The sequence below is a fragment of the Fusarium sambucinum genome, chromosome IV (genome assembly GCF_050947815.1).
Source record: "Fusarium sambucinum isolate potato_lamoka chromosome IV, whole genome shotgun sequence".
In the NCBI taxonomy this organism is placed as follows: domain Eukaryota; kingdom Fungi; phylum Ascomycota; class Sordariomycetes; order Hypocreales; family Nectriaceae; genus Fusarium; species Fusarium sambucinum.
Genome location: NC_139291.1, coordinates 8111667 through 8139048, shown reverse-complemented (window position 1 = coordinate 8139048; position 27382 = coordinate 8111667). Strand labels below are relative to the sequence as shown.

The 27382-nt window shown below is 43.9% G+C and overlaps 8 protein-coding genes across 8 annotated transcripts; 7 read left to right on the top strand and 1 right to left on the bottom strand.

Moving 5' to 3' along the window:
* Positions 1-7709: 7709 nt before the first annotated feature.
* Positions 7710-8757, bottom strand: FSST1_002626 (uncharacterized protein; the record flags this gene model as incomplete). The annotated part of the gene is made up of 4 exons (XM_083228633.1): positions 7710-8017; positions 8072-8201; positions 8393-8490; positions 8547-8757. The coding sequence occupies 4 exons, from the start codon at positions 8755-8757 to the stop codon at positions 7710-7712; spliced, it is 747 nt and encodes a 248-aa protein (XP_083092808.1).
* A 1366-nt stretch (positions 8758-10123) lies between these two features.
* Positions 10124-11605, top strand: FSST1_002625 (uncharacterized protein; the record flags this gene model as incomplete). Its single annotated transcript, XM_083228632.1, has 1 exon — positions 10124-11605. One exon carries the CDS (start codon positions 10124-10126, stop codon positions 11603-11605), a length of 1482 nt encoding a protein of 493 aa, XP_083092807.1.
* A 1516-nt stretch (positions 11606-13121) lies between these two features.
* On the top strand, positions 13122-13679 carry FSST1_002624 (uncharacterized protein; the record flags this gene model as incomplete). Its single annotated transcript, XM_083228631.1, has 1 exon — positions 13122-13679. The coding sequence occupies one exon, from the start codon at positions 13122-13124 to the stop codon at positions 13677-13679; it is 558 nt and encodes a 185-aa protein (XP_083092806.1).
* A 3139-nt stretch (positions 13680-16818) lies between these two features.
* Positions 16819-17904, top strand: FSST1_002623 (heme-containing dehydratase protein; the record flags this gene model as incomplete). The annotated part of the gene is made up of 1 exon (XM_083228630.1): positions 16819-17904. One exon carries the CDS (start codon positions 16819-16821, stop codon positions 17902-17904), a length of 1086 nt encoding a protein of 361 aa, XP_083092805.1.
* Positions 17905-18809: 905 nt separating this feature from the next.
* On the top strand, positions 18810-21154 carry FSST1_002622 (uncharacterized protein; the record flags this gene model as incomplete). Its single annotated transcript, XM_083228629.1, has 7 exons — positions 18810-18911; positions 19002-19084; positions 19135-20004; positions 20058-20264; positions 20314-20469; positions 20519-20696; positions 20747-21154. 7 exons carry the CDS (start codon positions 18810-18812, stop codon positions 21152-21154), a joined length of 2004 nt encoding a protein of 667 aa, XP_083092804.1.
* A 572-nt stretch (positions 21155-21726) lies between these two features.
* FSST1_002621 (carbon-nitrogen hydrolase) lies at positions 21727-22791 on the top strand (the record flags this gene model as incomplete). The annotated part of the gene is made up of 3 exons (XM_083228628.1): positions 21727-21884; positions 21934-22111; positions 22165-22791. The coding sequence occupies 3 exons, from the start codon at positions 21727-21729 to the stop codon at positions 22789-22791; spliced, it is 963 nt and encodes a 320-aa protein (XP_083092803.1).
* A 1675-nt stretch (positions 22792-24466) lies between these two features.
* On the top strand, positions 24467-24859 carry FSST1_002620 (uncharacterized protein; the record flags this gene model as incomplete). Its single annotated transcript, XM_083228627.1, has 1 exon — positions 24467-24859. One exon carries the CDS (start codon positions 24467-24469, stop codon positions 24857-24859), a length of 393 nt encoding a protein of 130 aa, XP_083092802.1.
* Positions 24860-26694: 1835 nt separating this feature from the next.
* FSST1_002619 (uncharacterized protein) lies at positions 26695-27108 on the top strand (the record flags this gene model as incomplete). Its single annotated transcript, XM_083228626.1, has 1 exon — positions 26695-27108. The coding sequence occupies one exon, from the start codon at positions 26695-26697 to the stop codon at positions 27106-27108; it is 414 nt and encodes a 137-aa protein (XP_083092801.1).
* Between the last annotated feature and the right edge of the window lie 274 nt (positions 27109-27382).

Genomic DNA, 27382 nt, shown 5'->3' with positions numbered 1-27382 from the left:
CTATGCGACAAGGGCAGTTATAACAGATGTTCAATACCCTAAGGTCAAATGTAGACAGGCTCTTTATACCTATTCCCCGAGGTGATGTTTTGTTGAACCCACGCACCAAATTGGTCAAGATTCTCCGTGCCTGCCACACAGTATTGGCTTACTGAAAAACTAATGATTCTTCCGAACACAGTACGATGAACGTTTATGCTACGAAACGAACACTGACATGATGTAACAAACTCGTAACACCTGCCAATGCATCATCACACAACATAACCATTATCGGACAGATGCACATCTGTTTAAAAGCTAGAAAATAACCTTACGATAATATCGCGATATTGAGCTCAAAACAAAAAGAATAATCATATTGCAAGACAGCCTCACATACTTGTGATGTGTTCCCAATACTCCCTGTCAGCCAACGTCGTTACAATATTATTTATGACCTACACCAACCATCAACAACAACCCAAGTCCAAAACCTTGGCAAACGATGCCTGGTCATACGTCGCGATAATTGTCAAGCATATGCGTAGACTATAGTGACTAGTTTACTCACTTCAATTGACAACTACACCCGGTCTCCCTTCGTCCCGTTGAACCACTACGTACGTAGAGAAACAGGGACAATGTTATTATGTGGCTGACGACGATAGAAATTGGATTAGCTTCGTTCGCCTTCTATTTGCTGCGTCTAGGGCAGGTTCAAACATCGAGATACCTATTATTCTACTAAGCGTTTTTCAAATGAAGAGAGCGGACCCATGCAGGTGTTCCCGATGATTGTTGACTGCGTTGAGATACCAGATTGATATTCAGTGTATCAGCGCACCATACAATTTGAAGTCTCCAGATCAAATCATTTTATTGCAAACATGATACAAACGAACCCGTTTCGACATCAATCTGCAATAGAACAACCAACACAACCTAGATTACACTAACACGTCAAGATATAATTATGACCAGGGATCGTAGAGGGCATACGCTCCAATACAAAGAGGTGGGCGAGTTTCTCATCAGTCCAACAGTATTTTACTAGCATGTTTTTCAATAGTTTACAGTAATGCGCTTCGAATACAGTGCAAGTGTCATGCAACTACTCTGCAAGTGTGGTACATGGCCAACAGCATTTTACACTTTCAAGACCGAGATGCTCTGCAGAATGGATTTAAACTGAATCATACCAGAAGACTTGGCTAACAGTTATCGTGTAATGTAAGCAGGAGAAAGACGTTTGTTTTGCATGTTGCAACTGCCACGCACCCATCGCGCATGCATCAAAAAACGCACTTGTCGAAATGCATCAAATCCTCTTATTTGACACAAGATACTGCATTATTTGCCACCGGCTGGTCAAATATTTTGCTTTTTGAGTCGTGCCGGGCCGAGGCGTCTTTAGTGCGTGTATGCTGCGTGCTACGTACTTGCACAAAACATGTCAGATGCGTGCAAGAGACATGTACCGACTTTGCATTGAAGTAGCAAGACAACTGTCTGCTTAGTCAGGACTTTTGGTATGGGAATGAAATCGGGCTTCAGCTCGAGGAACAGCTGCACAATGTTGTGAGATTACGAAGACCAGTGAGTTCAACTATATGTACCCCAAGAAATAAAACATATTCTCAATAACACCAGAAGGGGCACGACCCAGTCATGCTTTTAGCAAATTCTAATTTCAAAACCTATTGCCACGTTACATTCTGGAATTTGACTTTTAGCCGGAATGTCTGTCGCATGATGCCAGACCCCGAATGTCACACTAAGAGAGGTGGAATAGATACAAAATGCAATTGAGTATTCCTCGAAATAAGTTGAGAAGTGGGTTTTCCACACCTCTCTGGTATCTTGATTAAGAGCAATGTAGATTTAATCATGAAAGGTAACTCATACAGGCGCAATGAAACGCAAACAACTGTCGAGTGCTTGTGAACTTCCAGCCTGGCATGACATATCAGAACTTCCTTCACAAAGTAGTAATGACCTTGGGGGGAGACTTCAGCCAGTCATGACTGTCACTGGAGCAGCGTTAGGACTATAGTTATCTTCGACATTTTAGTTAACTCCCAACATACTCTCTTCAAGCCCCACGGCAGTCACTACTGTCTCCAAATCTGGATGGATTGCCAGTTGCGGAACAATTGAAGACTTAGACATCGAGTTTCGTCTGGATGATTGAATATTCTGTGGGCTTGAAGCTGGTATGCCACTCAGCAGTGAAACAGAGGCCGCGAACTTCCGGATATTTACTACCCAAGAGTCTCTCGTAGTTATATCACTCATTGTGATCGAACGCCGTCTCATGGTGCCACGCATCTTGTGTGCATCCTACTTCTTCATCCCTACGAGATGCGCACCATGTCTTTTATAATGGTTTGTACCACGTCAATGGGTAGTTCAAACACCATCACAGTGTTCGATATGCAAAGATGGATATTGTTTGGTGTCTTGGCCCTCCCAACGTCTCACCAATTGTCATATCATGTACAGGATATACGTGAACAATGCCTGTTCAATGACTCATGGCGGGCTGAAGCCATGTTTGGCTGTCTATACGCGCATTTGTCGTCGAAGATTAATTCGAAATGGCAGGCGCACTCACTTTGCATGATTGGCTGTTGACATCATCTGGCTCCCGCCCCGGCCAAAATCTCGGAAGAGCTCTAACGGCAATATGCCATAAGCTCGCTAGATTATATTAATTATTTTTTATAATCCTTAAGCTTTTACCTAGGCCTTCTTAATTTCCTCTAGGTTTTTAATAAAGGTTAATCTATTTATATAAATTAAATTTTTAATAATAATTAAATCTAAGGTTCTTTTAAAATAAAATTTCTTTTATAATATAACTCTTTTAATATAAATCTTATAATAAAAATAATTTATAAAAAAAGCTTTTATTATATTAAAAATAATAATAATTTTTTCTTTTTATAACTTTAATTAATTAATAAGCTAATAATAATATAAATTAAAGATATTATTATTTAATTAAATAAAATTAAAGTTAATTAATTTTAGTCTTTTATTATATATAATTAACCTATTATAATTCTTATATATAATATTAATTATTATTATTAAGCTAAAGGCTATTAATTCTAATTATTATTTTAATAGCTTATATTTTAATATAATTAAAACTATAATTAATTATAATAAAGATATTAAGCTATATATAAAAATAATAAACCTCTATATAATAAAAAAGAAGAATACTTTTATAAAGATTAAGCTAATAGCCTTTACTTATAAGTTAAATCTCTTAATCTTATATAAAAAGGATAGGCAAGAGGAAGAGAAAAAAGAGAGAGTTAAAATAAGAAAGAGGCTAGAGGAAATATAGCAGCTTAAAAAGGTTATCTCAGAGGAAAAGGTTAAACCGTCTAGATAGTAAAATAAGTTCCTTAAGGCACTTAATAAGCTAACTATCTTATATAACGAGTAGTTTAACTGGTTAGAGAGGCAGGTGATAACGGCGGCTGAAGCCTTTGAGTTATAGCTGGCTGAAAAGTCATGCTGGTCGTGGCCTGAGACTACAAGTACGCGACTGCTGGAAGAAGTCTAGACGAAGAAGCCCGAAGCCAAAGGCTCGGTGCGGATTATCTAGTCAATTGACCAAATAACGCTGCTTCTATCGTGAGAGATTCGTGATGTTATCAACTAGGGCTAGATCATATCAAAGCTATGTGGGTTTCTCACCATCGGTTGTCATGTGTCTGAGGGCTACAAAACGTTTACGTATCAGCTTGTATCCGTAGGAAGTGCCGTAATGTCCCATGAAGTTGAACAACGTTGGAACACTACCATAATAGAGTATGGGTAAGGGAAGTTTCAGAACAGATCGTGGCTGGTGTTATAACGAAAGTTTTCACGTCTCAAACTATCCGTCACCAAGTCTGCATCGTAGGTGAGTGATTGTCAAAGAGAGTCTCGATGAATGGCTCGAGTCGCGATGTTCCTACCTTTGAGCTTTATACAAGACTGCAGATCTGCAGCGACAGCTGTACTTCATTACCTGATTGAATTGACGTCAGTCAGTCTTACCAACCACCCTAGGGATAATCTACATTACCTTCAATAATGCGCCAGCAGTATCAATGAAGATGTTACCTTGAATAGCGAATACATGCCTTATCGTCATGATGAAGTATCCAATAGAGGCAGTCTACACATTTGGCTAGATTGGCAATTGACTCAGCTCACCTCGTTTCCCTTCTTAACACATACAGTAAACCCCGTCGAGTTCTTCTGACGCCAACTGTCTCGTGTGACAACCTGATCTGGTATAATGTTACATGTCATTCTTCTTACGTCTTGGCGAGGATGAAAGTTTGCAATCTATTTAAACAAACCGCCAGTAGAAGATCAGCATTAGCGGCGGATTAAACAAAAAAAAACAGTTAGTTGCTGGACTATTTCCATGCAGGCCCAACTTGGGTACCAATCGTACTATCAAGAATTGACCAACAATAATGCTCAAGTGTACCGAGTGCCTCGATTCATGAGTAGACTTCAGTTCCTCAACCCATTCTGTAGGTCAAAGTCTCTGAATGGTTATCATCTACGGTTTCAGTAGGCAATGTGATGTCTCAATAGCTCCATATGGTTTGATTTGGGAATACTCAAACTAATGAGAGGTTTCAAAGAGATCACGAGTTAAGTTCCAGTTTCCGTCTTCAGAAACTCTAGCAGAGTCTGTCCTCTAGTGCAATCATAGCGTCCCATAGTAGCGACATCTTCTACGTCTAGTAATCCTCTGAACAAACGTGAAAACCCGAATGATGTACATTATTTCTTAGAACGCCCTAACGCCTAGGAAATGGGCAACAAAATAACGAAAACGTCTATATTTACATCTTTCTCACAATAATGATCTCCGCTCTAATGTGAGGCTTTGCTGGAGGCTTGACAGATTCAGTAGCTTCAAGGCAATCGAAACACGGAACGACGGAATAACTAACCCGAGGACCGCAAGATTACTGCTACCTTCAACACTGTGGCTCACAGCAAGTAACTGCACCAAAGATCAACGGCAAGGTTGCGGGTTTGCCACGTTCTGTGGTGAATTCTTGAATTGCGAATTCGTGTTGACTTCACCAGCAACTAAAATGACTATGGCTTCACGACGGCATTTGGAACGATCCAGGTGTTTCCGACAGGTCGACTAAGAAATAACGTACGCTGACTGCGATTCTAGTACAAGGACTAAGAGGTCAATAAAATGAAACAGCCTGCGACTGTCTTCTTGTCGTCTGTAACAATGGCCCGACTTATCTCGAAGTACTAACATCCAATGAATGAATGGAGTTACCCTCTACACTGTTCTTTGTTTCATCTGAGGGTTGATGCAATAGCGTAACTATACAACCTGGGTAGCCGTATATTAATACCTCGTTCCAACATTGACGTTGAGCCTATTGCTTTTCTGAACATTCGTATTGTTATTTTAACACTGTTCAACTTCTATGGTTTGACTATTCAGCTCCCATCCCTTTGCAAATTGTTATCCCGTCGCCAAGGATACCTCACGCCAGCCCAAGAAATGTAATTGCTGTTGGCCACTCTAGATGAATAGCAGAAAATGGTCGCCGTCTTGCTTCCAAGGTACGCTATTTACGTGTCTTCCCGATTGACCTTACGACCTTGAATCTTTGTTGTGCACAGCGCATCTTTCGTATTGGTTGTATCGTCGGTCAAAACTACTGATGTTGTGCCCTCTGGCTTTATCGAATTTGACTACTGTTCCTCTTCTGGGTTGCTGTTATCACGTTCACATCTCTTTTCAAGACCACGTATAAGTCGCCAAACTTTACCAGACGTTCCTGTCTCTATCTTAGTTGATTTTGCAACCAGTTTCAATGTCCCATGAGTACTCCAAATCACAAATGTATGTCTGAGTGGGGGGTCACTTGGTGACGCATAACACGACACCCATTGAGCATTCAGCTTGAACATTAAGAACTTTCGAAGGCTGCCACCCTCTGAAGACCTTTACCTGATGTCCGATACATTTTAGAAACCTTGGATGTTGTTTTTTCGTTATTGATATCTTCCCCTGTTACTATAACTTGTCCTTCCCCTAGTTAATAACATCACGAATCTCTCACCATAGAAGCAGCATTATTTAGTTAATTAACTAGATAATCTATACTAAGCCTTTAGCTTTATACTTCTTTATCTAGACTTCTTTTAGCAGGTTTAATACCCTATCCTTATATACTTATAATCTTAAGCTATAATTAGTATACTATAACTTAAAGGCTTTAATTATTATTATTATTTACCTTTTTAATTAATTAAATTACTTATTATATAAAATAATTAGCTTATTAAATACCTTAAGGAATTTATTTTATTATTTAAATAGTTTAATCTTTTTTTTTTAAATAACCTTTTTAAGCTATTATATTTCTTTTAGCCTTTTTTTTTTTTTAATTTTTTTTTTTTTTCTTTTTACTTATTTTTTTTATATAAAATTAAAAAATCTAATTTATAAATAAAAGCTATTAGCTTAATTTTTATAAAAATATCTTTTTTTTTTATTATATAAAGGTTTATTATTTTTATAAATAGCTTAATATCTTTATTATATTTAATTATAATTTTAATTATATTAAAATATAACCTATTAAAATAATAATTAAAATTAATAGCCTTTAATTTAATAATAATAATTAATATTATATATAAAAATTATAATAAATTAATTATATATAATAAAACTAGAATTAATTAACTTAATTAATTTTATTTAATTAAATAATATTAATTAGAATTATAAAAAAAAGAAATTATTATTATTTTTAATATAATAAAAGCTTTCTTTATAACCTTTATTATAAGGTTTATATTAAAAGAGTTATATTATAAAAAAAACCTTATTTTAAGAGAGCTTTAAATTTAATTATTATTAAAAATTTAATTTATATAAATAAATTAACTTTTATTAAAAACCTAGAGAAAATTAAAAAGGCCTAGGCAAAAGCTTAAGGATTATAAAAATAATAATAACTTATCCTTTATCTTTATTTACTTATATATAAATACTTAACTACTATCTGTTATTTTAGGATAATAAGAGTAAACAGCATTAAATAACACTAAAACTATCTATAAAGAGCAGTTCAAAGTACGCCTAATCACCCACAGGCATGTGACTTAAGAAGGAGTAGATTTGCATTTTCAGCTGCTTGAACAACTGTTACAAGTCCATAAACTAGATACATTAAGGGATTTACAGTGAAATGAATATTGTTGCAACACTTAACAAGTACTTCTCTACCTACATGAAATATAATCCAACCTACATATCTCCTGTTAAGAGGTTCAAGGATCTGAGTCATCAACACGGACAAAATCGTTGCAAAAGCTGACATTGGCAAGATAACTAGATGTCAAGAAGAAGACCTTTACGGAGGACTTTTCCTTGATCTATATACCCAATTTCCTACAAGTCACACGTAGATGCCTTATCTAGACATCTCTTGCTTGTCTGTCTCTTTGTCCGTCTGTTGGACCATCCTGCTTATTATTTGCCGTGGCTTTGTCATATCTCCCCTCGCCTATGCTGCAGTCAACTCGATCCTTGCTAAGTACTGCACGATGGGGAGGTCCCTGTTGAAGCCTATCCAGACGTCCATTCACCACCACCACCCAGTCCATCTCCTTCGAAGAAACAAATACCCAACGTTTCAACTATCTCCGCGTCTCCATTAAGCGGGAGTAGTTCCAACACGCTCAACAACAGATCGTCCCTCAAGCACACCATTCACATTCTGGACAACCCAGATCGTGTACACGCCATCCCGATGAGAAATCTTACCCTCGTATATAGTGTACACAAGTGCATAGTAGACATTGGCGTTGTTGGGACATTTTCCACTGCTGTACTTGTGAGAACTACAGGCACTGAACGACTCAGTGTAACTAGTGCTGATCTGCACCGATGCCTCGACAATATTGAAAAGGCCAGCAGACACGCCAGCAGTGGCGCCGACCTCGATGCTGTAGGATGAAGACTCTTCCCAGATCTACTCAATTCCTGGTGCACGCTCATTGGCGTTGACTCGCTTACGCTCACCAGGCTTGATGACGCCCTGGCGAGTGACAAGGTTGATCCACTTGCCATCTCTCTTCTCGACCTTGCCGTCATCTGGGTCAATAACCTTAGAAAAGGCAACGTCACGATCCTTTCCAAAGATGCGCTATTATTCGGCGAGAGAATATTCTTCTTAACCAAATAGTACAGAACGACGACGAGGACTATGAATACCCGTGTAGCGAATAATCTCAAACTACTTGTTGGGTCCGTCGGTGAAACGACCACCAAGATCATCGCGTCTGCATTGACTCTCGACGATCTTCTTGGATGTCACAGTGAGCCCTCGTAGTTAACAAGGCACCCAGACTTGCTGTCTGTGTCTCTGCCGCAGTTGCGGGTAACTTCCCTAGGGCTGCCAGCTGTCCAGCCTAGGGTATTCCAGAGACTGTCGCCTATTATCGGCAATGTCAGTTTTGATCACCCGTGTGATGCCAGATTCAAGACTCACAGTCTTTCCAATCTGGGGACTTTTCGCGGTGGCAATCAGCTACAGCGCTCTGGGCTAGAGCACCTGAGGGAAAGAGTGAGGTTAGGAATGCGTAGGTCTTCATTGTTGAAGCAGGGACCATAGAGTTGACTTGTTGTTGGGGATGGTAGCTAATTGGAGTGAAGCTACGAGCTATTGATGAGTTGAGAATAAGGAAAGGGACTTTGTCCATCCATTCATATTCGAATGCTATTTAATATCGGTGAAATTATTTGCTTGCCATTGGGGACGAATGGATCCTATCATATCACCATTAACGTTCCGAGGAATATTCTAGAATAGGAAGTCAAAAAGGCACAAACAATCCTTCGAGTGTCCAAGCACCGGCTGAGTCCGAACCCGTCATCCGAACGCACGACGGTAAATGGCTCGGTAAATAACTAATTACCTTATCCGAGCGCTTTGACAGCTAAGCCAAGACAGATGGTGGGTGGGCGATCGCCCGGTAGTTGAGCGAGGGCCAATAGAGAATGGTAGTCATTAACGATCAACCTTGTTCAGATAATAGTTACCAAACAGATTCCGCCGTAAGGCCAACTAATGTTCTCTTGCTATCTGTATATCTTATTCTTAGTCTACAAAACAGAAAGCGAAAGATCCAGTCTATCGGGTATTTATAGTGAGCTCCTTGGTGGAACTCAGAGCTACCTACTCCAGCACTCACAAAAGATGGTCACTTGTAAGATCAGAGAAGAATGAGTGACCCGTTGATATCACTTCAGCAGCAGCCAGCAGTCTTTCTTTACACTTTATTACCATGCAATTCCATGAGATTGTACGACTGCACCACGACGCCACCCTGTAAGTACAGGTATAGGCACTTCAACATATGTATCACCTTGATCTTAGCAAGGCTGTCTTGCCGTTCAGTCGTGCAAAGGTCGATAGCTTGCTTGCGTAGCGTTTCTAGCTTCTCAGGGTTTAGGCATTTCGTGATAGCTGGCTGAGTTTAGTTATATAAAGGGCCTTAGTCGAATAGTATAGGCTGCCGCTATCTTGTCTTTTAACAGCCTACATTGTGTCGCAAAAGACCTGCGAACGCTGTAAGCAATGTGGAGCGAAGGTACCTCTATTGAATGACTCTTGCCTCGGTGGATTGATTGGGTGGTAAGTAACTGGCTTTCAACGAGTGGTATGATGGACTTTGGACCGATCAGTTATATCCTTTATTTCTTTCATTATCATTTCTAGATAGTATACATAAGTGATCAATAAAGTGAGTCCCGATAATCTGCCCCGGCCTTGGTACGGCCGTTCAATTCCGGGGAAATGTGCGGTATATAACGACAGCGGTTCTATTATGAATCCGACCCCGGCTTGGAATTTTAAAGAATTGCTCATGTTGTGGTTCTTATCTCGCGAAACAGAATTTCTCTCCTACTTTTACCATTTATGGTATCGCTGCTTATGCGGGAGGCCGACCACCTGAAGAGGGGCAACTCCAATAATTCCCATCAACAACCCCAAGCACAAACTTCCCCGCTGTTACATCCTTCCAACTTCACCATCAAAGGGAATGAAACCCATGTTCCTCAAGCATGAAGATCTTCAACAGCATCACCCGACGTGTCCGCCTCTTAATCTCTCCATCAGCCTTTCATCGTACACACTACACGGGCTCTCTACTCTTCAACCTCGCGTCCTTCATCCTTCCCGCTCTCTATGGCACACTGTCTAAGCTATGGGTCGCGAACATTGACTCGTCAATGGTTGTATTGACGGATGCGTTTACGTATATGAACACGGCTTCTGAAGCTGTGAATGAAGGGTTACCTCGAGCTGCTTGGGTTATCATTGGCGATAAAGCATCGAGGTCGCTGGCTCAGCGCTTGCAGCTAACTCATACTCTGATTACATTTCAGACATTCATTGGTCTCATTCTGAGCATTATCTTTTTAGGCGCGGCGTCTTCATTCTCAAAGAGTTTTGTTCCAGTTGAAGTCAGAGATATAAGCCTGACTTATGTCCGAATCACTTCATTCACTGTCTTGGCCGGAACATTGGAGACAGCCGTTTCTACATCGACAAGAGCTTTAGACAAACCCGACATTCCTCTGGCTATCAGCACTGTCAAGTTCGCCGTTAACATCATCCTCGATTTTCTTATCATCTCTCGCTTCCATGTCGGTTCCTTCACACCCACTGTCAACATGCAAGGCACTATCCAATTAGTCTGCAACCTCGTCGCAGCTATCGCTGGCCTTGTTTATTTCTTGTGGTCCAACACGTGGTCTTTTGTCAAGCATACACCACACGATCCCCAAGAGACAAAGCTGCGACCAAGTTTCGACTGTCTCAAGATTCTTCTGCCTCCTGGCTTGATCTTCTTTACCGAGTCAGCTGTTAGGAATGCATTGTATCTCTGGCTTGTCAGTACCATCGTTGCCCTCGGCGCCGTGTATGCTACAGCTTGGGGTGTTTTCAACACCATCCGCTGGGGTTTGATCATGGTGCCCGTGCAAGCGTTGGAAGCCACTGCGTTACAGTTCATTGGGCATAACTGGGGAGATTGGAGAAGACGAGTGGACATCAGCACCCGAAAACCTCGTGCATCACTTAAAGACTTGCAAGGCATCATACAGCCAGCGCTTCGGTCTTTAACACTCGCAATTATCTTTGAAGTCCCCATAGCAGTCTTCCTCACTCTGTTCGGCGCCAAGCCTTTTGCACTATACATCAGCGGCTCAGACGAAGTAGCCGAAGTGACAGCATACATGTGGCGGAGTTTGGACTGGTGCTATGTCTTCTACGCCATGTCTACACAGCTTGCCACTATCCTTGTTGCGACACGACCGAGATGGTATCTTTATCAGAGTCTCGCGAGTAATCTTCTTTACGTGCTTCCCTGGGCCATCGTATGTCAGGTGGATGACTTGAATGATGGTAATGCTTGGTGGTATTACAAGTTTGTTTTTGGGGGAAGTCTTGTTTTTAGTTTTGTTGATATTATTGTTGTTGACTCGCTTTGGGCTTGGAGTTTGTATTATGGGAAGACCAAGTTGGAGGCTTTTAGAGAGTGACGGTGAGGACACAGCTTGGGTGGTCTGGCAGTGAGTGTATGCTCTGTCTTGGTTGCTCGAGTGAAACTAGCAGGTATGTCAGTCCACATGTAGGGCCTGATATCGACAGAACAACAAGATTGAATGCAAGGGCATGAGGGTAGTTGAATTTTTTAGCTATGTAGCTCAGTTGCGCATCTCTTGTATGTAGTTAGTCTCTTCATATTCTCATCAAGTCATTTCATCATTCACATCACAACAGACAATCACAAGCAGTATTACGACAACTTGATCAGACAAGCAATGTAATAAAACCCAGTAAGAGTAAGAGTAGATACCTGCTCTAAAGGCACCGGTTATGGCGGCTTCCTTGATGAAAATTCCAGATTCTACTGAGCTCCTTCTGTCTTTCCTCGTTTCATTCTTCACCCCTATCAGACTCGCTTTTATCTGGACAGTACTCTGAAGCCATTTTTATTATGACCACACGCAGCTTCATATTCTCCAGTAGTTGGTAATTCGGGTAGTTGACAGGATGGAAACACCACATTTGAGAGTTGGCTCTGGACAAATTGATGAGTAGTTCCCGTGGGACAGTCCTTGTAACTTGCTCGTATTGTCAATTGAGCCGCACCTGGGTATGATTGGCTATCTGATATCAAGAGCGGGTCTTGTTTCTCTGTCTGCTACCCTGCAGCGACAAAGCAGAATCACTCAAACCTCCGCCCACGGTCGACCATTGAGAGGATGCATGTTCACCTATCATGCGCATAATATTTATTATCGCTGTACTGAATTTGGACTTTCTGTCTTGTTCACAAGATGTCTTGGTGCTTGTTGGCATTTTTTATTGTGTTGTTGACGGCAGTAGTCAATTAAACATCAATACTTCAATTCAATGAAGCCTGCGTAGAGTCTCACAAATTTCCAACGTCCGTGCATGACGCAATTAATTTCCCACCATCTGATCTGATCTTGGTCTTGACAGGGGCTCTATGTTTGGGCATGTCAGCGTATCTCACTAATGAAGATATGCAAAATAATTAAAGAACATTCAGTCAATTAATTTGCACCCTCCAAAGTCCCTCTCGTTATTGCAAACATTTTCATTCTCTCTTGCGATAAACAACAGACAGACTCGTCTTATATCCGCGTGCAATAACCGTTGAACCAAAATCTCACAAACTCTGATCCTTTCCCTAAGTTGCCTGGCAACTGGATCCTTTTCCCCTTGGCGTGTTCCCACATCCTGGAAGTGATACGAGGGATTCTAAATTTGGAGCCGCTTTCACGAACCATGATAGGCTGATCGACCCCGGATTAACCCCTTAATGCGCTGCCCGAGGCCTGGAACCACCCTGGAAGCGAACAATCCATTATTTCGCTTGTCGACGCGTACTGTTTTTTCCTCCTCCTCCCTTCTCTTTCTCTCAACCATCGCATTTCCAATTAACAACCGACATTCGTTAATTCTTTCTTCCTACGGTCGCTTTTAATCTACATAATTTAATTCCATCACAATCAATCACTCATCAAAATGTCCACCACCGTCAGCTCCGCTTCATCCCCCAGCGCCAGCACCGCCTGCGCCGCTCAGCTCTTCAACCAGCCCAACCAGGACAACACCTGCGCTCTTCCCTACAAGGATGAATACCTCACCATGATGGAGAAGTGCTGTGGCGACGCAAAGATTGTCAGCTACTACGACAACTGCGGCATCTACTGTGTCGCCCTCGACCAGACCATCGGCGAACTCTCCAAGTGCCTCTTCGGTGAGGGCGCTGCCGACGCCGACGTTTTCTGCAGCGGTAGCAAGAAGACCACCAAGACCAAGGACGCCGATGTCCCCGCTACCGCCCAGGCGAGCGTTGTTTCCAGCAAGGACGATGATGATAAGGATGGTGATGATGAGGATAGCTCTTCTGCTGCTTCTTCTGGCACAGCTACCGGCACTGCTTCTTCCAGCAGTGAGACCTCTTCCGAGACTGGTAACGCTGCTCCTTCTTTGGCGCCCAAGAGCGGCATCAGCACTGTTGGCCTCGCCATCGGTGCTCTGCTCTTCTCCTCTTTCGCTGCTGGTGCTTTCCAGCTGTAAGATTCGTCAATTGAGGTTGCGTCTTTTCTCTGCGATTTCCATCATTCTACATCCTGTCAATAATTAGGGGGGTTCTATAATTATCTATGTATACGCAGTTGGTGATAAAAGAATTGAACATTTATTTTAATACGTATTTAATTGATGTTTGCCCCATGGATCAATTGACTCTGCCCGACCGTGCCCTGGCAGGCCTGTCTCTTGTCGCGACCGTGCCTCGGCTACGACCAAACGTTTCCACTGTCCCCATCAGTGAATTAATGGGCGGGAATGTCTCCCCATCCCATTGCGACCGTGATCGAAGTAAATGCACGTCATCAAGGGTCCGCATGGTCAAAGTTCTGGAAGCGAGGATCCATAAACGCCTGAAGCCTCAATCCATGGAGTTGTTCTTCCGGGTGGGCGTACTCTAACAGCATCCCAGCGGCTTCAGGCGATTGACAGTTATTCCAACGCGGATCAAGCACGCTTTTACACAGTAGTTGCAAAAATACGTCAATTTCTTAATGCGCATCTTTTCGCCGCATTCTAATTGACCGATTGACCGGTCGCGATTTATTTTCAATTAGGTTCATTAATTGATCGGGCGTGATTTGTTTTCAATTGGTTTGGTCAACTGAGAGCGGGTGACTTGTCAGCCGTCTTGCCTGGCGACTCAGGGCAGTCGACAGTTCCAGAACACGAATCGGGGATGCATGTTTCTGGACAATAGTTGTAAGATAACGTCGTTTTTTAATGCGCATCTTTTGATAGCAGTCTAATCATTCTGTTTACTTGGTTTGGTCTAAAATTTAATTGCGTTGGTCGAGTTGTCAGTTGCCTCTCCAGCTTCCCCAGGCTGTTCACAGTTGTCGCAAACGCGAACATATACGATTGTTGATGTTTCTATGCATTAATTGCGAGAATACTTCGTTTTTCTTATGCGCGTTTTATCGCCATATATTAATTGACTAATTGATCAGGTGTAATTTATTTTTACTTGAGGTAGTGGTCGATTAAGAGCTGATGGATTGTCAGCCGATGGATTGTCTGGCAGCGTCACTCAGCGCACCTTAACACTGTCGTCAGTTGTTCCACACGTAAATAATGTACGATCTTTGATGTTTCCCATAAAAAGCCATGTCACAATGTCGATTCTTGGTGCGCATTTTTCGCGCGCATTTTAATTCCTATGTCAATTGGATTTTATTTAATTTTTGATCTAGTTGGCTAATTGAGCGCCAATTGAGAGTCAACCTACGGATTATCGTGTTAGGAGCCTCTCCACACCTACTCAGGCTATCGCTAGGTGTTTGACACGCGAAAAATGCACGAGCGTTGATGTTTTATCACAGCAGCTGTAACATAACGTCGGTTTGAACTGCATATTTCCCCTTCATATCTTGATGGACTTCATGATCAGGTATTATTTATTTTTATTGAGTTGTTCAATTGAGAGCTGCCCCAAGTTGGTCGCAGGCGCGTCAAATTGCCTTCGTTCTCGCTGGAAGCTGAGTCACCCAACCAGATGCACGTGATCTTACTGTACCCAAGTTGACCACACGATCTCGCGTACAGTCGGCAAGACACCATTAATTTGTCTTTTTAGAAGTATTAGACGCGTTTAATGCAAACTAAATGTAACTACTAGAGCCTGTGTCAGTATTCTTATTCTTGAGCAGCCTGGGGAGACCCAATTGACTACGATGGAGGATCGACAGCAGGAAGACAGACACGTGCGCCTGGAGAAGATCAGGGTATAGAGAGGCGTAAGTCACCCTTCTCTCAGGTTGAGTTCTGATATTTGGCATTCTTCAGAAATGTTTAGATGGCAGGAGGTGAAGTAGAGACCGGGTCGGGATACTCAATACGGTAGTCAGACACTGCCAGTCTTCTGCTGAGCGTCCTTTCCGTTTACTGGCGATGGCCCTCCGACATGAAGAGAAACTTTTACAAGGCCACTGATGCTTGGCCTTTGCTTCTCTCATATCACTTTCCGGTCTCATTCGGTAGTTCCCCTGACGGGATGGACATATGTGACAACCCTCGGCTTGCGAATCGGAAGATTTGTGGCATTTTAGGTTTGATCATGCTTAGGTCCCTTGGCCCTGACAGGATATAAAGTATATCGAAGTTGCATTGCATGTGCAGGGGAGAGTAGCTGACACTGGGGATGGTGAGCTACCTTCGACCAAGGTCGTCCATGGGTGGAGCGGATCCAACTCGGATATAGACACCAACCATGCGACTACTCGCAAATGCAAGGTTCATGCAGAAGTCAGTGAGGATCGGGTTATTAGAGCCTCAAAGATGTCATGGGGATTGCACCATCATCCATCGGCAATAAGATCTAAGCAACCAGCCCCACAGCACTATCTACGTGAGAGTCACGCCATGACGCAGGGGAAAGCAGATAAACGACAGTCATGTGGAAATCGGGAGATCAGAAGAACTAAAGAAAGGCTTGCTGGTGACTCTATGAGGTCCGTTCTTCCTTTATTACGATGTTCACCTGAGAGAGGGTTGCCTTATGGATGGTGGGTCTTACGCTACAGCCCTACCATTGTTCAATGTCCGAAGATGTACGTCACCAACTCCCACCACCTGGATTTGGATCTAAGGCTTAGATCCTACGCCGTTACCGCTACTTTGAACCCTTGTCCGAGAATACCTCACGGGGATCTATCCGGTACAGATGTGGCGTTACTCGAGTCAGAATCCCCCCATCCTTTGAGTTGCTTTTCGCAATTGAACGCGACAACTCATGCCTGTTCTCCAAAATCCTTTCATATCCCGGACATGTTGGAAGTCAAATACCCTTGTTAAGAGGGGCAAAAATTACAATACATTTTGCTTAATTGGTCCCTTGACTTGTCGCACTAACAGATAGTGGATTTCACGAGACCCCTGCCCTGCCGGATATTTATTATCCAGACTCATCAATGTCTGTGTTTTCGAAAGATCCAGTGTTTAAAGTTTTGGGATAACACGTATCCGAGCCGTTAGAGGTTGGAGAACTAGGTGGAGGTCAATGGCTATCGGATTTCAGGAACACGTATCAGAGAACACATGGCGGGGATTGTCACGGAGCTTATATATAGACATCATCATCGTAGCTTCCCTGGAGAGTGACATCTAATTCCCTGCACAACAATTCAATATGCTTCGTTCACGCTTTCCAACAGCTCATCACTTCACTGTCTCCGTCTTCGGTTGCCAATATCATGCCGAGGCGCCAGATGCTGCCAAATCTAAGCTCATCGAGAGCTTTGACAAGTTGATCGATCAAGATGCCATCTTCGTTGAACACCTGGAACAAAACGACCTCCCATCGAAGATTTGGATGAGCTATTGGGAATCGCCTCAAAAGTTCAAACAGTGGTGGGAGAAAGCCGACACCTCAGCCTTCTGGGCATCACTCCCTGACGATGCAGGTTTTTGGAGAGAGACATTCAGCCTTCCTGCCACTCGAGCCATGTACGAGGGTACCGGCAAGGGTCCATATGGATTTGGTCATTGCGGGAGCCTGTCACCGCTTACCACTAAGACCGGGTACTGGGGAGCTTACCGTTCTCGCATGACCCCTGACTTTGAGGGTGACACCTTCAGTTCTCCACTTCCCACCTACGCGAATCAGGAGCCCGTCTCTGAAAAGATACGGCCTGGAAGGGTCAAGATCACCGACTTTCCTGATAACCTTTGCATGGTCGTTGAAGGCCAGGTCTACGGCGCCATGGAGGAACGAGAGCGCGATTACTGGAACGAAAACTTCGACGGCCTGACAAAAGAATGGGTCACCAACGTTGTCACAGCAGGAACTGAGCAAGGCATGGTCATCGCAAGGGCATGCCACGGCTTCGGAGTAGAGAAGAAACTCGGAGCGACATCAAAAAGCGGCATCTTCCCCGGACTTGACTACCTTCGCCAGGCACAAATTCTGATCTGGCAGGATATCTCCAAGATGGAGCACATGGGACGCTACGACAAGACCCACGTAACACTTCGTCGCAACTTCATGAAGGCGTATGGACCTGGTGGAGAGATGGAAGGCGGGGATCTTTTGTTATGGGTGGATCTTGGTATCCTCAAGAAAGATGAGATTGATGCGGAGTATGTGGGATGTTACGAGAACACAGGATTTCTGAAGCTTGACAAGGGTCAGTTTTTCAAGGTTGAAGCGGTGGAGGCTTCAAAGTTGCCGCCGTTTTTCGACAACCCTGTAGAATCCAAGCCGATAGAATGGTAGATTAGATTAGGCATCAAGATCTTCAATTGATTGATGGGAAAACACGTATCAGCTTCTCGGCATTTGTAAGATAATCGCTCTCTGAATACGACGTGCATGAAGAACAAATTTGACATTTTACGGTGAGTCACGTCGCATAAAATCTGGTACTGATTGAGGGGGTGACATAAATAATTGCTGTTCTTGATCGTGTCTATCGCCCAAAGCTGTGCTGATATTTCTGTCCAGTTTGGTTCGAGTCCCCGTGTTATTGTGACGGGCTTTGCCAATTGACAAACTGACTTGATTGGACGGGCTCTCCGGGTAACTGTTATCCAGGCGGGGTCGAGTTTGAACTACCGAAATGACTAGTTTGAATCTGGAGATGAACCCATGTCTCTCCATATTTCCGACAAGGGCTACGACTCTGAGGCTCACACTAGACTACACACCATGTTCTCAATTGTGCTTCAGATCAGGAAGACTGTACCTGAAGGGGACGCTTACTTCTGCCCATAATGATGGGACATTGAGCTTTTGGGAAGCTCTGTGTAGGTGGTCCATAGTTAACCGATTGGGAACCGTCAAGATGGTGCTTGTCTACAGGCATTGTGTGGTCCCAAGACACAGGCGGCGCACGACAGTACCTGACGCTTTGACAATTCTCCTCTCAATCGGGTTAGAGAAGTGAGGGGATCACCCAGTAGATCCATCAGTCCAACTCGACATGTGTTAGCCTTGAACTTTAATTTGGCTGGACTCGATAAGCTATCGCCCATTGACTTGTCCTGTTCCCTCGTTTAGAAATAACAGTGGGGGATTTTTTATTGACTCCGACTTCACCTCATTCTCACCGTCATAAGCTTGAACCAAATCGACTGTATACTCCAACTGACATCACATCATATCTGAATCTCGCAATCATCATGTCTGATCCAAACCCACGTGTCAAAGAAACCCCACAGAACCCGAATCCCAGGAAGAGGGCATCTCTGGCATGCAATGGATGCAGAGTCAAGAGAACAAAGGTAACACTCCGATGCAAGATCCATGTGCTTATCGTACGATGCTGCACATACCATGAACGTATCGGCTTCTAACTCGTCTATCCGAGGTAGTGCGACGGAAGTCAGCCGCGGTGCACCGCCTGTGGTGACCGAGGCCAAGACTGTGAATATACCCAAGCCGAAAGCAACAGGAAGTGTGTACATCCTGTACCCAGTCTTACCCGAATGCTGACAGCCGCATCAGACGCCACACTAATGCTTACATAACCGCATTGGAGGCCCGAGTTGCTAGCCTTGAGGAGCAGCTGGCTATGCTGGCTAACAAACATCCGGAGTCACCAGTGTCCATCGATAATTGTGGTCCCAATGACGATGAAGCGATAACAGCCACCACGGACCCATCGCAGAGCCCTGCACCCGTTGACTCGACGGGTGATGTGATGGATGAACTGGCTAACTCTCTTGGATGTTTCACTCTTGGTGAGACTGGAGAGTTGCGCTATTTTGGCGCATCCAGTAACTTTTCCCTTATTCAGAATCACTCCATCAAGATCCCCTCATCACTCAAGGCGCGTAACCGAGGTATTGAAGCAGCACGGGCAATGCCCGGCTACTTTGAACCGTCCGATGAGCTCCGTGACGAACTACTCACTTTGTACTGGAGGTGGCAGAACTCTTGGCAGTACATCGTCCCCAGAGAACTGTTTGTTAGGGACCTGTATGTGGATCATGTTGACCGATACTGCACGCCACTTCTTCTCTTTTCCATGCTGGCGTTTTCTTCCAGGTACTCTCGAAGACTGGAGCTTAGAACTGACCCCAATGACGCCAACACAGCTGGAGAAGCATTTGCTGCTCAAGCTAGGACCATGCTTCATCATGAGTATGAGGCTCCGACTACCACGACGGTTCAAGCTGCAGCACTACTCGGCCTTTACTGGGCTTCCATCGACAACGAAGGCCTGGGGTTTATGTACATTGGAATGGCATCGAGGATGGCCATGAACCTGGGACTCCATTGTGATTGTTCATCGTATGCAGTAAAGAGCATGATCACTGAAGATGATGTGGAAGCACGGACAGTTACGTTCTGGGGAATCTACGTCCTTGACAAGTAAGAACCACATTCGATGCATCTTTCACGACAATTCACTGATTCTCTCAAAGGCTCTACTGTCTTGGAATGGGGAGACCTGCCAGTATCCAGGAATACAATATCACGACAACCAAATCGAAGGGACTGGTACCAGACAGCCCATTACTCACAGAGGCCCAATTGAGGTCATCGACTCCTTGGCCTACTTCTCACATCAATGAAAATGCAATGCATACTTGCGATTTAATGATGATCACCTCTGAAGTCATTGACCAGTTGTAGGTTCACTTAACCGTGCAATTTACCACCGAGGCTGACAGACCATAGGTACGCTCAGAGATATGCATGGACAGACAAGGAACGTGAAGATCGAGTTATGAAGGCCCACCTGGAAGCTGTGGGATTGTTTGATCGACTGCCCAAGAGTTTGAAGATCTCCAACTCGAGTCTACAGTGCTCTCCTCCCTATATCTATCAATTTCAGTGAGTACCCTCCTCCATATGATACTGTTCGTACTGACACATGTTTCAGTCTACAATACCACCACACCATCCTGCTTCTTCATCGACCTTTCTTCCAACTTCTCAATCCTGGGAAGAACTCTATTTTCTATGACCCTGAAGGTGGTGATATCCACTCCAAGTCAGTCAAAGACTCAGCAGTCAGAATTGCCAGAATTTTACAAATCTTCATCAAGAACTACACAATAGTGAGTACCATCATTTATCTGATCTTGATCGTCGATGCTGACAGCGCCAGGAACACGTACCCATCTCAGCAGTACACCCAGCATTCACAGCCTCCATCATCCATCTCCTCCACATCAAGTCCTCGGGAGACGTCGGAAGAAGTGAGGCCATGAGATGTCTTACTACGTGCATCGTAGCACTGTATGGGACCAACGTTAGTTGGAATTGGGCGAATCGATCACTTCGAGCTATTCAGTCACTTGCTCTCGAATGGGAGATTGACATTTGGGCACATGGTTTGGCGGATGAGATACCCGAGGATAGTAGGTTGCAGTTTGAGAGATATGAGATGGATGATGTGCCGGTAGTTGCTCAAGCTCATATTGGGACAACGGAAGGGATTTCTTTGGATGATATCTTTGAGTCGTGGGAGTATGGTCAAGTCTTTGATGAACCTTCGCTTGGCTTCTATCATTAGAATGAAATTATTGTATTGGTAGTCTTGATTCGTATTCTATTTGAAGAAGAAGTCTCTGTTGGTCAATTGATTCCACAATAACTCTTCACTGTGAAGCTACCCGTGTTCCCTTCGTATCTGCATACTGGTCATGGTTTCAACGTGACCTTCGCACCTTGTCGTGTGATGTGTGTGCTAAGCTCGTATCTGCAGGTACCCAATTGTCATTCAGAACTACCCCTCCCACGAGATCTATGATAGGCAACCCCCGCACTTTCGGAGATACGGATGAGATAGCTGCCACGTTTTGTCTGGGGTAAAGGCGGGGTTTGTGCCGGGTTTCACTATTCCGGCCAGATAAGCGGGTGGGAACTTGATGCCCGGATAAGACCAATTGGAGGATCAGCGTATCCGGGAAACATTCTTCCAGATAGTCACGCAGAAACATCATGTCATGATCAGACCACCACAAGATAAATACCGATGAAAGCCGCTGTTTGGTAGTTACAACTCATCAACAGCAATTCAGATCAACAATACTACACTCAGAACTCTTACTCTTAACTTTGCCTTCAAGCTCCCAGTTCCTCAACATGTCCAAGACTATCAAGGTTGCCGCTATTCAAGCTGAGCCCGTCTGGCAAGACCTCCAAGGTGGTGTCGAGAAATCCATTCGCCTTATCCAAGATGCCGCAAGCGAAGGTGCCAACGTAATTGGCTTTCCCGAAGTGTTCATTCCAGGTTATCCATGGTACGTCACATGACTGCATTCATGGGCAGATCAGCTTATTCATTCTTAGGAGCATTTGGGCCAATTCGCCTGTCGAAAACGCCGCTTGGGTCAATGAGTACTTTAAGAACTCCCTCGAGAGGGAGTCTCCCGAGATGGACCAGATTCGAGCGGCTGTCCGTGAGGCAGGAGTCTTTGTTGTTTTGGGGTACAGTGAGAGATACAAGGGTACTCTTTACATTGCTCAGGTCAGTCTCAAACATGTGTTCATTATTATTGTCTTCTTTGTTGACATTTGTAGTCTTACATCGACGAAACCGGTACCATTGTTCTCCACCGCCGAAAGATCAAGCCAACCCACGTTGAACGCGCCATCTACGGTGACGGACAAGGCGAATCCTTGAACAACGTTTATCCTTCCAAGTTCGGCAAGGTAGCAGGCCTCAACTGCTGGGAACACACTCAAGCACTCCTCCGATACTACGAATACTCCCAAGACGTCGACATCCACGTTTCCAGCTGGCCATCCATCTTCCCCGAGAACCACGAAGACTGGCCTTACCACATCACACCCGAATGCTGTAAAGCCTTCTCCCACATTGTGTCTATGGAAGGCGCCTGCTTCGTGATCTTGGCCAGTCAGATCCTAACTGAGGAGAATCACGAGAAAGCCAATGTCAAGGGCTTTGACTACACCAAGAAGAATGGAGGCGGGTTCACTATGATTTTCTCACCTTTTGGAAAGGAACTTGTCAAGGCTTTGGACCCGGGTGTAGAGGGGATTTTGTACGCTGATATCAATTTGGAGGAGAAGTACAAGGCGAAGCAGAATTTGGATATTGTGGGGCATTACTCGCGACCTGATCAGCTGAGCCTCAGAGTCAACCGCCATCCTGCCAAGCCTGTCTTTTTCGCCAACGACCTTTGACCTGGTAGTTTTAAGAGTCGGATATTGGGATAGTACACAAGTAGTTAATTGATAAGTTTGATTGAGATATTTGTATTGTTTATTACAAGTGAGATGGTAGATGGACTTCAAGGTGTTTCTTCGTCTTCCATTGATCACTGGAAAGACAACACAGTCAAGTAATCCGGACTTTAACTGCAAAGAACCTGAGTATTCGGCTGTTCCTAATTGCGAGCAAGCGAAATACTCCGTATTATGTGCATTGAACCGGTTCGGTTATTGCTCATTTCGGGAGGACTCTATATGGGGTTTCATGCCTTGGCACGTCATACTTGATCATCGAATTGGGGTTTACCATGTAATATCGGATGTAGGATTATTTCTCGAGTATCTCAAATTTGCTAAATGCAATCATTGGCCTTTTGTTGATGCGTCTTGGTGTCACGTCTTGATTCCGGAGCGGGGGTAATGGAGTCTGGAGCCAAGATCAATGGCATTTCTTCGCTCTTGCGGCTCAGCATGTTGTCTCATCCCGACGTTCCGATCTCTAGAATTACAATATGCGTATAATCTGCAGAAAACTGTCAAGTAGCTTCATTATAAGCGTCGGCTATTTCTGTTCTTGAATTTTGTTCCTGTCCTTAGCATCTGGGTTAGTGGGTAGGAGACAAAATAGCCATCTAAGCTTTACGGTATAGAACTCAGTAGTCTAAGAACTAAAGTCTAAAGAGCATAAAGTTACTAATGTCGTCCCTTATGCTTCCAGCGGTTAGTTATTCTGATACCCTGAGGCCGGGTAAAGTCCCGGTGGGCGCATACGCGGTATCGAGCCGTATTGGGGGGTTAACCAGGATGTTTTTATGCCGGCCGTATCATACTCAAGTGAGACAAACCGGGTATTCTTTGCGGTGGACTAATGAGAATGTCTTACACCGTATTTGACCGGGAATTATCGTTATTACGAGGCGGAATGGCCGCCGTGGCGACCGGCTCATCACCATTCCATTGGCGTGTTGACCAATGAAGTCTGTGTCAACTTGCATTCTGGACAAAAGATTGTGAGACATGCCCATGATTGCTCTCACCTCTTGGACACGTCGCGTTGAAGTTTATTCTTTAAGTGAGTTATAGTGCAAATTTGCAGAAACCCTTGCTGTAACGTTCAATTCCTCTCAAAGCTGTTTCTAATCCTGGGGTAAGGTAAATAGACAAAACACACGAGAGACACAGGTATCACGTGACAATAAGACTTTATTCAACAGCCTGAAAATGAAACAGAGATGACACGAGATGGCTTCACAGCCTAGTCTTTCGAATTACCAGCGGCCGAGTCTTCCATTAATTAAAGACGCCGTGCTTATGCATTTACTTTAGCCTAGAACAGAAAATGTCTTTGCGGCGTCAAGGCTTGGCAGTGTTGAACATGCCAGAGTCTAGACTTCGCATCTTCAATCATTGGGGGCTGACAACCTCTTATTGCGTACAAACAGTAGTGCTGCGCCATTGAGTATAACCAGAATACACAAAATCTGAATATAAAACAGAGGATATTCCACGTCTTGAAAGAGTTTCCTCATCGCCCATCTTCTCAACCACAAACCCAAAACGTCTTACAAAGCAACTCTATTCATTTCAGTAAGTAGATTGGAAATCATTCTCTACCCATCATCAAAACTACCTGTCCGATCCAGTTACAATGAAGGTCGCTCTCGCCGTCGCTCTCGTCTCCATCCTCAACGTTGCTGAAGCTGCCACGCCCAAAATCGTTACCCATATCAGCCGTATGGGAATCGGCACCTCTACTTATCCTGACACTTCCGGCAAGGCCAACGGTCTCGGCAACTGGACCGACGGTTGCAAGGGTACCAGTTACGACTGGATCAAGCAGGTTTGCATCGACCTGCCCAGGAAGAGGGCACACATAATTTACCCGAACGGCACAAAGCGCTGTTTCAGACAGTCCAGCAAAAAGACTAGTCCGTGTGGAACCGGTGTTACTTGCACCACCACTACATTGACCGAGTCTGGATGTAACTGGAGGTCTGCTGACTCTGAATTTGATGATGAGGTGGACGACAACATCGTTTGATGCATCGAGGGTATACAGTCAACTGTCTCGACGACCAAGACTCCCTGCCTGAAGAGTGGTGACGTGGGTTGAGTCTTGTATCTGGTCGACCAACTTGTACAGTCCTTACCTTGATAATGAAACATGAGCTCTTGCTTGATATCTTGTATTTACCGTACCTGCTGCAGAAGGACGGCTTCGCCACATAAGCATTTGGCAGCATTGGCTTTGTGGAATACAGACTTAACAGAAAGTGATTACGTATACGACACTGGTGCCTGAATACGCGGATGGGAATGACTGTAATAGTGATGTTTAGGTTCTCAACGTGAAGATTACGTCTTGTTTTAATTCTCTGTGCCATCTCTTGAAGTTGACTCATCTACCTTATCACCGTCACCTAGTAGCAACGAACATACTACTGAAACACAAGAATTCCAACAGTTCGTTTTATTAATCCCTTTCAGCTATTTATCATTCTGAACTCTGCTGACTGATTGCCATCACAAATGTCATTCGTATCTCGCTTTTGTGATGTTTCCACCCTCTAGCTTTGCGAAATAAGTTAACATTTCCCGACCTTTAACACCGAACCCAGTATTCAGTAATTGAGACAGACTCGCTATTAAAATTCTTCAGTCAGAGCGTAGTCTCATTTGCAATGTCATAAGTCTCAGTTTGCCGCCGTATGTCGTTTGTTCATTGAGAGAATATGAGAAGATACGTAATGGTGGTGAATGCCCGATATGTACTTCAAACGTAGCTAAGCTATATCTCGCCGCTGTGAAAACGTCTTTGCTTTCTGTAAGCATCGCGGTGGTGGCGCGGAAGGAAAGGAACGTTAGGCGCCATATACACACCGTAATGCGATGCACATAGTTCCTCGCGCCAAGGTTTCTGCATCGTCATGAACCTTTGACAAATGCAACAGTAATGTTGGTTCGAAGGAAAGAAGTCTCTTATATGATAGTGCAAGACACATTTGAGTCGACTACACTTCGTACAATCGTTCTTTCCCCCACGACCGGCGTATTGTTGCCTCCATAACCCGCCAGTTTTCGGAATACCGCCACAAGCATCCAGTGGAACCGGGTCTTTGAAGTATCCGCGGTAAATTAGGTAGAGGTCCCTGGAGGTAAGTCCGAGGCATGTGCTGTCGACAGGGTTAAGATGATCGAATATCATATGGTAAAGTTCGGTTGGTAGACGCAGAGCAGGAGGTGTTTGGTTCTTGATGGGCTGACCTTCAAGGGCAGTAGAGGATGGTGCTAGCATGGTGTTCATCGTTACCATAATGGTAGATATGTGCTTATTCTTGTTCTTGGCTGAAGGTGTTGTTATTCTTTTCTAAAGGCCTGACAAGTGTACAGAGCTGAATGGTTGGTCCTTGAATAAAGCGAACGAAGATGAAGTCTCTCGTTGATGCAGAGGAGGGGATGCTCTTATAAGAGCGAGAAATATTTTGAACTTTGTCAATCATTACATTTACCTTCAGAGTCAAAGATAAAATCATTTTGAGTTCAAACTCAGTTGTTCGTATATAGCTTTGATAGCATGTAGACCGTGAGGTCGAGGTAAAGAGTGTTAATTTTGGTGGGGCTTGGTCGTGAAAGATTAACAAAAGGGTTTGGTTGCTATGGACAATTGCGTCCAAAGGTGAAGCTTATATCGAACCCTTATTAGTGTAGTTTTGAGTATATATATTAGTGTCCTTCCCGTCGTTTTTGGTTTTCTCAGCACTCACCATCTTAATTACTTACCCAAATCCACTACCAAACCAGAAAATCACCATCTTCTGTAAGTCATGCCTGTCGGCATCAACTCATCTCCAAAACTAATTACCCCCTATAGTCACAATGAAGTTCTATCTTGGGCTCACTCTCGCATCTTTTCTCGGCATTGTCGGTGCTGGTGATTTGACAGCCAGGTTGTGTACCGTCATCTGGAGTGACGGACAACGCTCTTTAACTTATCAGGACACTGAGGGCGCATCCCACCAGATTGGCGGTCAGCTCTATGGGTGCCAAACCACCATGTTTGACTGGATAGATGAAATCTGTCTCAGTGAATCGAAAAGGAATGGCCACTTGTCTTACACTGACGGTGGGGAGCGCTGCTTTGGACAGTCCAGCCGGACGAGCCGCACGATTAGACCAAATGTCACGTTGGACATTACTTTTTTCACTGAAACTGAGTGCAACTGGAAGTGGGCTGCTGGTTTTGATTCTGATGATACGGACATCACAACGGTTGAAATTGAAGGAAGATAGCAATGAGAAAGTGTTGTTTGTTGAAGGGTGTTGGCGGGACGTTTGTATTTTCCTTTGTTTGACAACCCATATAGTTCTTACTTGGGTATTAATGAACAGCTTTATTTGATGGGCAACACAACACTTGATGGAGCCTCGTTTCTGTATTGTGATCTTTCTCGTTCCACCCTTGCCTTTCATTTTCTCAATCTCTTGACTTTCGCTTATTTCTTCTCAGTTTCTTCAAGGTTATGAAAAAAAGTTTATGTGTCCGCACAAATGAAATTTCAAGAAA